General features: G+C 49.7%; 2 protein-coding genes across 4 annotated transcripts; both read right to left on the bottom strand.

The window, feature by feature from the left end:
* Nucleotides 1–3,174: 3,174 nt before the first annotated feature.
* On the bottom strand, nucleotides 3,175–7,762 carry LOC120660014 (beta-amylase 2, chloroplastic-like). 2 transcript variants are annotated; one of them, XM_039938328.1, is made up of 10 exons: nucleotides 7,086–7,695; nucleotides 6,190–6,477; nucleotides 6,019–6,096; nucleotides 5,726–5,929; nucleotides 5,366–5,560; nucleotides 4,853–5,017; nucleotides 4,490–4,750; nucleotides 4,091–4,309; nucleotides 3,506–3,725; nucleotides 3,175–3,408 (listed from the first exon to the last, which is right to left on the bottom strand). In XM_039938328.1, exons 1-10 carry the CDS (start codon nucleotides 7,464–7,466, stop codon nucleotides 3,380–3,382), a joined length of 2,040 nt encoding a protein of 679 aa, XP_039794262.1. In that variant the 5' UTR covers nucleotides 7,467–7,695; the 3' UTR covers nucleotides 3,175–3,379. The 2 variants fall into 2 exon arrangements, with proteins under 2 accessions (XP_039794262.1, XP_039794263.1); XM_039938329.1 differs by lacking the exon at nucleotides 6,190–6,477 and having other exon boundaries at nucleotides 7,086–7,762.
* Nucleotides 7,763–8,952: 1,190 nt separating this feature from the next.
* On the bottom strand, nucleotides 8,953–10,964 carry LOC120660015 (5-amino-6-(5-phospho-D-ribitylamino)uracil phosphatase, chloroplastic-like). Of its 2 annotated transcripts, none has more exons than XM_039938331.1 (2): nucleotides 10,799–10,964; nucleotides 8,953–10,480 (listed from the first exon to the last, which is right to left on the bottom strand). In XM_039938331.1, exon 2 carries the CDS (start codon nucleotides 10,358–10,360, stop codon nucleotides 9,221–9,223), a length of 1,140 nt encoding a protein of 379 aa, XP_039794265.1. In that variant the 5' UTR covers nucleotides 10,361–10,480; nucleotides 10,799–10,964; the 3' UTR covers nucleotides 8,953–9,220. The 2 variants fall into 2 exon arrangements, with proteins under 2 accessions (XP_039794265.1, XP_039794264.1); XM_039938330.1 differs by lacking the exon at nucleotides 10,799–10,964 and adding an exon at nucleotides 10,617–10,792.
* Nucleotides 10,965–12,054: the final 1,090 nt, after the last annotated feature.

Genomic DNA, 12,054 nt, shown 5'->3' with positions numbered 1-12,054 from the left:
CCAAAACCTTTGAGCAAGGGGAATTGGTTTAGAAGTTGATACTGACGATAGGAACAAAGAGTTCAAAATTCGGCAAATGATCGCCAACGTGGGAAGGACCATTCAGAATAAACAGATGTGTTCCTAGCAATGTTTATATTTTAGAGACACTCGAAGGGGAAGAATATTCTAGAGCTCTTAATGGAAAATATTTGAAGAAGTATTACCCTAGCGTTTGGATGGATGGATAGCCGATTAATTGAGTTATCGGTTGGATTGTTATGGCTGATACGATATGTGTCGCCCTTAGTGCAAAAAATCTACACAATCCAGATTGTTCAAATTCGTATCAAAGTTGATTTTTTGCAACGTCAATTGGGAAATTGCAATGGAAATTGGCAGGAAAAGGGGAATACTTCATTAATAATACTATTTACAAAGGGGCCGATCTGAAGATCTGGCCGATACAACAAAAGATTGTTTCTAGGAAGATGCTACTCCTAGAAATCTAATCATCGGCAAAGACGTTGCCGATGACCGCCTCTATGCTGACATCTGCGGAGATGGCGGCGGCTGCCATCTCCATGTCGTCGGCGAGCTCTTCGAAGACCCACCAGTCTTCGCTACCCAGCGGAAGGTGGACCGGTTCGACCTGCAGGAGGTCGTGACCAGTCTGAAACTGGGCAGTGGCGAGGGCCACGGCGGCGCCGCGGCGGACCCCATGTCTGGCAACCTCCCGAACGCGGTTGGGGATATCCTGTAGACGGGCGGCGACGGTGTCGCCACGCGCGTTCACCGACTCGGTGGCGGTGGCTGCTGCGGCATGGAGGGTTTGGACCTGCGACTCCAGGATTGAAGTAAGATGTCAGAAAAAGGGTCAGAAAAACAGGAAAGAGCAATGCTTTGGAAGGGGCAACTTACAAGCAACCCTGGAGTCGGCGGCGGTGAGCTGGGCCTGGAGGATTGCCCGATCGGATTGCGCCGCCCCCAGTTCGGCGGTAAGGAACTGAGACCAGATGGTCTCCTGGGAGTAATTCTGCCGAGCTTCATCCTTCTCGTGAAGGAGCTGGCGAATGTACTCCTTGGTGCTCTCAGGAACACCAGGGAAAGGGGGTCCCTCCGAGTTGGAGGAGCCGGAAGAAGCATTGTCACTTTACAGAAAAGAGGCAGAAAAAATTAGAGATCAAAGTTGAACAAAAGCATGGCAATCCGAAGACGGAAGAAAGAGGGGCTTACTCCACGTGGCGACGGATCGCCGGCGGGGCATTGGAAGGACCCTCATCGGGGCGCTTGGAGCCCGCCATTGTTACAGGAAGACCTAGGGTTTTTTTGCTGGAGAAAGAAGAAAGGAGGCTCTGTAGCTAATGGAGGCTTGTTGCCGATATAGAGCCGGAGGGTGATTTTTATGGATCTATCTGGGCTGGTAAAAAGACGGAAAGTGAATCGGCGCGTTGGGCTTGCGCGGATGGAAGGCGAAAAGCCAGGGGCAAAGAAGAGTTTTACCCAGTTGTACGGGGTAAGCCGTGTGCACGGGGTACGAGGAATGGCTTTGAATGCTGGTTGGAGTAATTTCGGAACAAAACAAATTATTCCGAAACTAGGGGGCATGTGTTGACACCGTTTTTTGACACGTGTCAAGGAATGTGATTTTTGTGAAGGGAAGGTGGCCGATTTGGAAGAAACCAAAAGATACACATCCAATACAATAAACTTTACAATTCCTTTGCATTTTTCGGCGACTTCGCCTTTTCTCTTCTTTTTTCGACGAGTTCTTTCACGTTGATCAAGGACGCCTCACATTCGAGCGACTTGATTTGCTGGTGATGTTTCATTTTACCGAGTATATTTGAGCCTTAGCTACCGGGCGCATCGCTGTCGTCTCGTCTAGATTTATTCACCAATTATCGATATCGGCTAGATTTGTAGATTTTTCCTATGCTTTTTGGCCATTATTAGATCGGTTTTAGATTTTGGAGTAACACTTTTGTTATCACAAGAGCTGGTTTAGATGTGTTTTTAGCTTCACATCATCTGAGCTACACATTCGTAGTTTAGATTTTGTCATACATACAAGATCGGCTGTTCAAAGCCGGTTTTGTTGTTTAGTGTATCGGCTGATCCTGCCGATAAGCTCGTATTATCATATCTAAAAACATATTAGATCGGCTTTAGATTTTGGAGTAACACTTTTGTTATCACAAGAGCTGGTTTAGATGTGTTTTTAGCTTCACATCATCTGAGCTACACATTCGTAGCTTAGATTTTGTCATACATACAAGATCGGCTGTTCAAAGCCGGTTTTGTCGTTTAGTGTATCGGCCGATCCTGCCGATAAGCTCGTATTATCATATCTAAAAACATATTAGATCGGTTTTAGATTTTGGAGTAACACTTTTGTTATCACAAGAGCTGGTTTAGATGTGTTTTTAGCTTCACATCATCTGAGCTACACATTCGTAGCTTAGATTTTGTCATACATACAAGATCGGCTGTTCAAAGCCGGTTTTGTTGTTTAGTGTATCGGCTAATCCTGCCGATAAGCTCGTATTATCATATCTAAAAACATATTAGATCGGCTTTAGATTTTGGAGTAACATTTTTGTTATCACAAGAGCTGGTTTAGATGTGTTTTTACCTTCACATCATCTGAGCTACACATTCGTAGCTTAGATTTTGTCATACATACAAGATCGGCTGTTCAAAGCCGGTTTTGTCGTTTAGTGTATCGGCCGATCCTGCCGATAAGCTCGTATTATCATATCTAAAAACATATTAGATCGGTTTTAGATTTTGGAGTAACACTTTTGTTATCACAAGAGCTGGTTTAGATGTGTTTTTAGCTTCACATCATCTGAGCTACACATTCGTAGCTTAGATTTTATCATACATACAAGATCGGCTGTTCAAAGCCGGTTTTATCGTTTAGTGTATCGGCTGATCCTGCCGATAAGCTCGTTTATTACGCGCTTGCATTTAATATTTTTTTGTCGTCTATAGTATCGGCAAAGCTTGCCGATACGCCCATCTGAGAGAGATTCGGAATCCCAGCCGATACGCTCTCGAATTTGACTTTGTTTTCTCCCTTGTCAATTTTAGGTAAAATTGACTGGCACGCTTGGTTGACTTTCCGTGACTCGGCGAACACTTGCCCTCGGATTCCAGTGTGTTGATTTTTGCATCAACAACACACAACAATTCAAGTAAACCCACTTGTCTTCTTCAAATCTAGGGTATATGTATATAAAAATAGCCTTTCAAATAGAGCAGCGAGTTCTATGTAACAGGTCAAAATCAGCTGATACTACTACCTACGAAACAAAAAGGAAAGAGCGAAAATGTAAGCCTTAAGGCCTAAGCCAATCAGAATCACTTGTATATGTGTATGTAATACGCTAGCAATCTATACTTGCAGATCAAGAACCGCCTCACCTGCAAAGAACATGTCGCAACAGGTCAGCATGGGATCAAATGGAGCTAAAATAGGATTCCCATCAGACCAATCACTCCAGTGGCCAGTATATCTTACCGTGCATTCTCTTGACAAAGCGCTCGAATTCGAAAAAGTTGCGCCTCTCAAATAGAACTTTGCTAAGCCTCAGGTAGGTGAATCCAAACAAATGCCGTCCATCTGGGTCATTCAGTGGTTTGGCATTCTCCAAAATCTTGTTGAATCCATCTCTATCGTAGCAAGGTAAAGCGTTCTCACTAGCCACTTGTATCCCAGCATCCCATGCAGCGTTTAGCACCTGAGAAACAATGCATCCAATTGTAAAACACTAGTAAAGAACTGTGTTTTCAAGGCGTCGCCTAGGCGACAAGGCGGTGGCGGCTCGCCTTGCTTAAGGTCTCGCCTTAGCCCGCCTAGGCGTCGCCTAGGCGATAAGGCGGTGGTGGATCGCCTCGCCTTACCGCTTTAAAAACATAGGTAAAGAATCAATCTGTCTGTAATTAAACAGCAAACATATGATGTTGTGCAGGTGTCAACTATTCATTCAAATAAAACCTGTAAAATAGTATCACAGGTCTGTGCTCACTAGAGAATATGATGGATCAGCTAGTAAGCTATTGATAAGGGAATGTGAAAACATGAAACAGAAGAAAGGATCCCTACCTGCCATACCAGGCCCTCTGGATCTGCAAATGCCTCAGGGTATACCTCATGCTGGTCCATAGTGCGCAATTCAACACATGTAAAGTTCAAAGCAGCATCATATTTCTTCAACACTGCAGCAATTGGAGCATAGCCATCACGGTTACATGGGTTGTAAAAACCAGCAGTTAGTTCAGCAGCATGACTGGCAGTTTTGTACCACCAGTGCACTCCAGAAACCTGTAAATATCACGGAAGTGGATAGCTGAATTCAATCATTTTATTTGATTTGGGGATATAAATGATAAAAGATAAGTTTACTTTAGCAATTGTAAGACCAGGTTTCTAACATAAAGAATAAATGCTGGCAAAACAACCAAAGTCCTGATTGGATTTGAGGAGATAACAATGACAACTGACCTTAACAGCTATGCTTGAACCCTCAAAAGCCAACCTTGCTAACATGAGGACACGGTCTGCATGATCCACCAACATCTGAGAGTACCAGTTGAGGAAAAAACGACCATAATAACTATCATAATCTCCTCCATCACAAAAAAACCCAGTGAGATTTGGTTCAGAATTATAATGGCCAGCATTGCCTGGCCCTCTTGCCCATATAGTATGTCCTCGTGCTTCTGCAGCTCTTCTCAAATTTTTCTGTAAGTACCTGTCGTAGCACTGAAGAACAATACATTCTCAATGGTCAATAAAAAAATACTGATAGGTATACCTAAGAAGATAGTGCGAGTGCAACAGAAAGAACAAAGTGTGAAGAGTTACCTGAAATTCTCCAATGCCAGGGTATTTCCAGCCATGTTTTGCTGGATAAGATGGATACCGCAGCTCTCCACAAGCCCCTAGTCCAATCTCAATTTCCGAGATGATCCCATCCTCAAAATACTCATCAAACTCCACTCGGAAGCTTCTCATGAAGTCAAAATATACCTATATTGATATATGGGGATGGGATAAGAAATGTGTAAACACAATTGGTCTTTCAATAAAAATGAATTGAAAGGTGTGAACATACAGAACAAATATTTCCATAACATACAAACCAGTTTCATCATGCAACCATCCTAAAACATTATACCATTATCATGAAAGTACCAAACATGACAATGTATACATGACAATTACAGTTTCATGAGAAGCCATTTGCAGCTTCTAGTCTCAAAAGTAGCCAGGACCAAGATGCAGAATTATAGGAGGCAAGTGGAAATCAACAAGACAAGCATTAGTTAAATTTTCAGAGTGACAAGTGCTGAGCAAGATCCAGCGAAATGGCTGTACCTCCACTGCTGTTCGGCCTTGTAGAACCCTTTCCTTATCAATTCCCCATGATAAGCACTCGGTATTACGCCTTCCTGCCCTGTCAGTAAAGTAGATATCCGGGTTGCTCCTTCCAATCTCTGTTACCCAATGTGGGAGAGGAATGGACACATCATCTCCAACATTGCCACCACATTCGTGGAATGACATGACCACCTAAGTAATTCGATGAGAAAAGCATGTAAGCCACACAAGCAAAGGAAATCAACACATTCTGCCACCAGCAGATGACCGATATAGAAGTATTACATAAACCGACACACAACAATGCAGAGAAGCACAAATTACTGAAGGGTGCATTGAGATCCTGGATCATCTGACCTGCAACTTGAGCTTGAGCTCCCTGATCATCTGGAAGAGGCGCTTGTAGCCAGTCCAGTTGTACTCCTGGGGCCTGTGCGCCTCGACATTCCCCCACCAGCAGTCAACCATGACCCCGTCCACCCCAGCTGCCTTGAGCACCCGCAGCTGGCCCACCAACTCGTCCGCGTCCACCACCTCACCATTGACATTCACTACTCCAAGCTGCCGAAAACACACGCACACGAATTGGAACGCGATCGCGCCGGTCCAGTAACCAGTGTAGAAGAGGAATGTTGGAGGCGGGTACTTACAGGGAGCATGACGTATACGGGGACGTAGGGCGTGCCGGCGAAGTCCCGCTCCGGCGGGCGCGGCGCCACATCGGGCACCTGCAGCAGCAGACCCCAACAATCGTGAGGGACCGATGGATGAACCGATGGGAAGGGACGTGAAGCGAAAGAAGGCGGCGGGGGCTCGCTGACTTGGTTGGCGACGGCTGCATCTTCGGCGGCGGCGGGGTCCATGGTGACGGGGACGGGGACGGCGAGGAGGTGCGAGGAGTCACCGTCGGGGACGTCGTCCGCCGGGGGGCGCGAGGAGGCTGCGGCCAGCGGGGGCGAGAGGAGGACGGAGGGCACCGGCGCGAGCGCGGGGCGGTGGGAGATGGGGCGCGCGGCCACGGGCGGGGCACCGCGGAGCGGGAGCGCCGGCGAGGTCGGGAGCGGGAGCACGAGCGGCGCGGCCGCGACCATCACGGGGCGGGGCGCCGGCTGGATGGGGAAGACACAAGGAGCAGGCGCACGCGTCAGCATTCCGATCCGGCTTATCTTGGCTCGAGAGAGAGAGGTGGGGAGGCCGGGCGCGGAGGAGGAGGAGGCGGCGGGCGGTGGTGGAGCGCGCCCTCGGGAGGCGGGAACGGAGCGGGGGAGCAAGAGCAAGCGAAGTAACGCCGTGAGGGGCCGCCGCTTATTTTGGCTGCTTGCGCTCGTCCCCTTTTCCCTTTGCGTGCGATGGACGGTCAGGAAAAAACCTTTAAATATACTAGTTATTATTACTCTTACTAATATACAGTGTAATAGTTTGCACTCGTATTTTTCAATCAAACAGTATTTCCCATTTTTTAATTTTCATCACCGTCCCGAGCATTTATTTATTAATCACATCTGGTTCGAAACCGCAGGGTGTTCAATTCATTCGTGACGTCATAAATGGCAGTGGGATAGCTACTCCCACCAGGCTTGACTCCCACACGCTGCTTTTCCCCTGGGCTGCCAGTTCACACGCCATTCGTTCCCTTTTCTTTCCCTTCTCCCAAATGGAGAGCCCGACTGACTGAACTGACTGAGAAGGAAGCAGCAGAGAGAGGGAAGGGAGGGACCTGCGCGGCGGCGGGGGGCGGGGAGGAGGTGGGGAAGGTGGTGCCGTCGGGGAGGACGATCCAGCCGGCCTCGCGCGCCAGCGCCGCGATCACCTCGTTGATGTCGGCGCGCGCGCGGAGGCAGTAGTTGCCGTGCTGGCGCAGCCCCGCCAGGATCCGCCCCGTGATCGCGCGCCGCTGCCGCTCCCGCAGCTTGGTCCGCTCCTCCTCGCGCGCGCGCCGCCGCCCCGGGTTCGCCCTGCCGACGCCGCCGCTGCCAGTCGGCGACGCGGCGGACACGGGGCACGGGTCCATGTAGAAGCAGCCGTCGTCTTCCTCCTCCTCGTCGCCGTCCTCCTCCTTGACCCCCATCTCCTCGTCCTCGTCCTCCGCCTGCTGCATCCCGCTCCCGCCCGCCCGGATCTCGCGCCGCCGCGGGGGGAAAGGGAGGGAGATGCAGGGGGAGGGGAACAGGGGGAGGACCCAGGACCAGCAGGGTCACGCGTGCGAGGCGTGCGGCGGCGTGCCGCGGGGGCTCGGAGTGATATGGTTGGCACGGTGGCCGCGCGGGGGCGACACGTGTGGAGGGATGGACGGCCGCGATGGCCAGGACAGGAGGCCGCGGCGCACGCTTGGAGCGCGCCCTCGCCCTTGCCCTTGCCCTTGCCCTCGCCACCATCGCGGAAGGGACGAACCGGGAGGGGCACGGGGGAGGATTGGCGCCGCACATGGGGCGCATGTGATTGGGCGGCCGTCGCTTCCGCTCCCAGTGGTGGGCGGGGGTGGGGCACGCACACATGCTCGCACGCGTTGCCAACGCCATTACGCCAAGCCCATTGGCGCCGCCACTTCAGCGGCGGCACGACGCCATGCCTCTGCTGCTCTGCGGCGCCGCTTCTTCTCCTCCTCCCATCTTGGTGCGAGTGTGAACAAGCAGCAGGGACAGAATACTTGCTTCAGCCACCATCAGGCAGTTGGTGTTGCGTTTCAGCTTCGGTTGCTTGCTTCCATTGGCATCCTTTCAGTTCCGGACAAAGCAAGGCACGGTGGACTGGTCGATTAGTTGCTTATCATTGCAACTGGGCAGTGTTCAATGATTTGTTCAGAAGGGCAATCATACATGGTTCGGGACAAAGATCATGCCTTCCCTGCTACACGGTTAAATTAGCTCAGGAGAAGCGCAGTAGACTTCACATCAGCAAAATGCCACTCAGATCAGCAAATCAGCACATCTCAGCGGACAGCAAACAATATCATGTATGAATTGGCGTACCAGGTTCATAGCATGACATTCGACAAAAGCCAATTTTCAGGCAGTTTATCAACTCATACGAAAAAAGAAACTAGCGTCTGAGTTTGGAATGAACCGACACCATGTACATAAATGCCTGAACAGACAATCAGAATTCAGTGCCATCATTAACGTTTTTTTGTGGTGAAGCACAACACTTTTTAGAAATAAGCTCAAGGATCATTGTACCCAAAACCATCTATATGAATTTAGTGCCAGCATCAAGCTAAAGCAAACTGATAGCCTTAGGCATCAACTTGAACAAACATTTCCAGTAATGAGGACAACTCCTTAAGAGGGGGGGGGGGGGGGGGGGGGGGCGGAGGCAGCGGTGGGGCGGGAGGGGCTCCAGCTCCCCCTACCGCTGTGATCTCCATGAAGCCCGCTTAAGCCTCTCCTACAAATTTGAGAAGGAAGAAGAAGGAGGGGAGGGGCTAGAGGAGAAAGAAGGGGAAGCAGCCCCTCCTACCGTGATTCCTGACTCCGCCACTGGGGGGGACATCATTCCTACCAACAGTATCTGCAAAGGTGACCAAACACTAGATTGACTAGAAAACAGACAAATATTGATAATGGTCTGATGCAAGACTGCAGATGTAGCACCTGGAACACCGATTTCATAATAGAATTGCTGTGGTGTTATACATAGTTTCAGGAACTGCAGTTCCAAATGGCCTGATCGATATATTCAGTTCCCTGCTTTCTTTCTGAGTATATATACAGTGTGTGAGCTCTAAACAACATTTTTACATATCACATTCTACTAATTAGAAGGATGATAAGCCCTTCTTCCTGATCGCTACAACAGTTGACAATAATACATGCTGTGCAGGAGAGGAATCAATCAAATGTACAATCTGGCCTCTTACCAGAATAAATCTACACCCACTGATGATGATGGTGTGGATGCTTCTTCCTCCATCTCTGGTTCAGGTTCCATGCCAAACTCTGGAGACTCAATGTCAGTGAGGTTCTTCAAGTCAACAACAGATAGCTCATCCAGTTGCTTCACCACAAGATCTGCAGCGCTAAGCTCATAGATTCTGTGCTTGCTTGCGACCGCGACACACTTCATTCGAGCATCATGAGCGGCTTCCACTGCGGAGTTGGAGTTCCCGAACACGATGCACCTCTCCGGGATGAGGCTTAGGAGCTGAGCAGCGTACAGAAACATTTCAGGGTCAGGCTTCCCCCGATAGACATCCTCCGCTGCCACGACAGCATCAAAGAAATTCAGCGCGCCAACAGCTTCGATGGCTTCTTCAATAACCTTCCGTGGGCGTGTGGTGGCCACAGCGATAGGGATCTTGTAATTGGCCAGCGTGCTCATGAACTCCCGCGAACCGTTCCTCATCTGGTACAAAGAGCCACCTCGAAGGCTGCTGTGTATCTCCTCCTTTCGTGAGGCCAATCGCCTGAGCTCCGAGGGGTCCCGGGACCAGCAGAGAACCTCAGAAATCACCTGCTCGTTCTTCATCCCTTCGACTCTCCTCAACAGGAAAGCCGGAGGCGGCGACTTCCCCTCCTCCTGTGCCAGGGTCAACCATGCCTGCCTTTCCAATTCGGCATCATCCTCGACGATGACCCCCTCCCACTCGAAGACGACGCCGAGCCACCCGCAGCCCATCCGCTCGAGGCGGAGCAGGGGGTTGTGCAGCTTGGGGTCATCCGCCCTGTTCCGCGGGGGCCAGGATGGGGCCGGGTTGGTGACCCCAGCATCCCCCATGTCGCCGCCGTCCCCGGGGATGCCCCGGTACTCCCTGCGCGGGCTGGCCTCCTTGGTCACCCCCATGGCCAGCGCCTTGACCGGCCAGTCCGCGAGCCGCGGCGACGGCTGCCTGGTGACCCGGGCCACGAGGCGGCGGCCCGCGAAGGCGGTGGCCAGGGGGCGGCAGGCGACGACATGGAACGTCCGGCGGAGGGGGCGGTGGGGGCCCCTGGACCTCTGGTCGAACAGGTGGGGCGCAATAATTGAGGTGCTCGCGCTGACCGTATCAACAACCATGATGACGGCCGCTGGATCCGACGCCCGCCCGCCCACCTACCGATCAGGAACCGAGATCCCGGAACCCCCGAATTGTTGGGGGCAACCGCTTGAACCGCCTGCTCTCCCGACGGGATTGGACTGCAAGACGAAGACACCAACCGCTCAGAATCCAATCGAAGAGAACTCGAGAAGAAAACGAGGCGACGAAGGCAAGAACCAAACAAAGCACCGAGAGGGAAGAAGAAGAAGGAAAAAAAAAGAAAGAGCAAAGCACCTGATTGACAGAGCACCTAATCAGCAAAGCACCAAATCAGCGAGGTGAAGCTTAAGCCGAGCTGGTGCGGATTCGCAGGGGGGGAGCGCTCGAGCAATGATTGGATGGGGGGAGGAAGGGGAGGCGCACAAGGCAGAGGAGGAAGAAGATAAGGAGGAGGAGGGGGAGGGAGGAGGCGGTACCGGCGGCGATGTGGGGGAGATCGGACGGCGGCGGAGGGGTCGCGGAGGAACGGGAGGTTTCGTCGGGAAGCCGCCTACCTTGTTTTGGCTTCGGCCTTCCCTTCCTTTTATTTTCTCTTTCTTTTTTTTATTATTGCACGCTGAGGGAGATTTTATGGTGGGCCGCCGCGGTTGAGGACGTGGAGGAGGAAGGGGAGACGAATCTCCGCCGGATGCGCGACGCGTGGCGCGGCGAGGAGCGTCTGATGGGGATTTGGGGGGAACGTGAGGCGGAGGATACGCCTTGTCGGCTCTGCTCTCCCGCGGCCTCGGAATCGCGGGGATGCGGTCTCGCCTTATCTTCGTTATATCTCTCTCCCTTTCTTGTTCTGATTGAAGGATATATGTCGGCACTTGATTAATTAATCATATACTAGTATAATAGATGTACTATACTTTTTCTAAAACTTTGGCTCCATCTATTTTATTTATATATCGTATTGAGTTTTCTAAATTAAATTTAGCTTGCTTTGACTAAATCTATAAAGAATCTATAGTAACAACCGTACCACCTAACATATGTACTATGAACATTTATTTTATGGAGGATTCAATGAAACAAATGTGGTATTGTCACTGTTATTATTTTTCTATAGATTTGGTTGACTTAGAACAAACCTAATATTGATATGTAAATAAAATTAGAGATAGTAACAGGCAATGTATTACGTAATTATCTAAATGTGCAATATGATTCGGATTTCGTTCGGTTTTCTAAGGTAAAAAAGAAAGAGACATGTTTGTCCCTATGTGTTTATCTTGATTTGATTGACAATATTCAAGCTAATTATCCTATTCAATCATAAAAGAGCGGTAGTCCCATCACAAGGAGCGCCATGGCAAAATGTTTATGGAAATACCATTTCGTCACATTTTCCATACAAGATAACTATTTATAGACCTTTAACCTTTTTGAATAATATATGTATCACATTTTCCTAAAGAAACCCATATATGTACTACTACCAGGCAGCATATATACGTAATTACGAACATATGCAATATGACACGGTTTTGGTTTGGCTTTTCAAATTAAAATATAAGAAAGACATGTTTACTACTAGGCATTTATCTTGATTCGATTAACATTATTATTCAAGCTAATTATCCTAGAGACATCATAAAAGAGTGGAAGTTCCACCAAAGGAGTGTCATGGCAAAATGTTTATAAATTATCATGCTGTCACGTCTTCCATAGGTACACCGATATTATAAGC

This window comes from Panicum virgatum, chromosome 2N (genome assembly GCF_016808335.1).
Source record: "Panicum virgatum strain AP13 chromosome 2N, P.virgatum_v5, whole genome shotgun sequence".
Taxonomy (NCBI): Eukaryota; Viridiplantae; Streptophyta; class Magnoliopsida; order Poales; family Poaceae; genus Panicum; species Panicum virgatum.
This window is presented reverse-complemented; position numbering and strand designations above follow the sequence as displayed.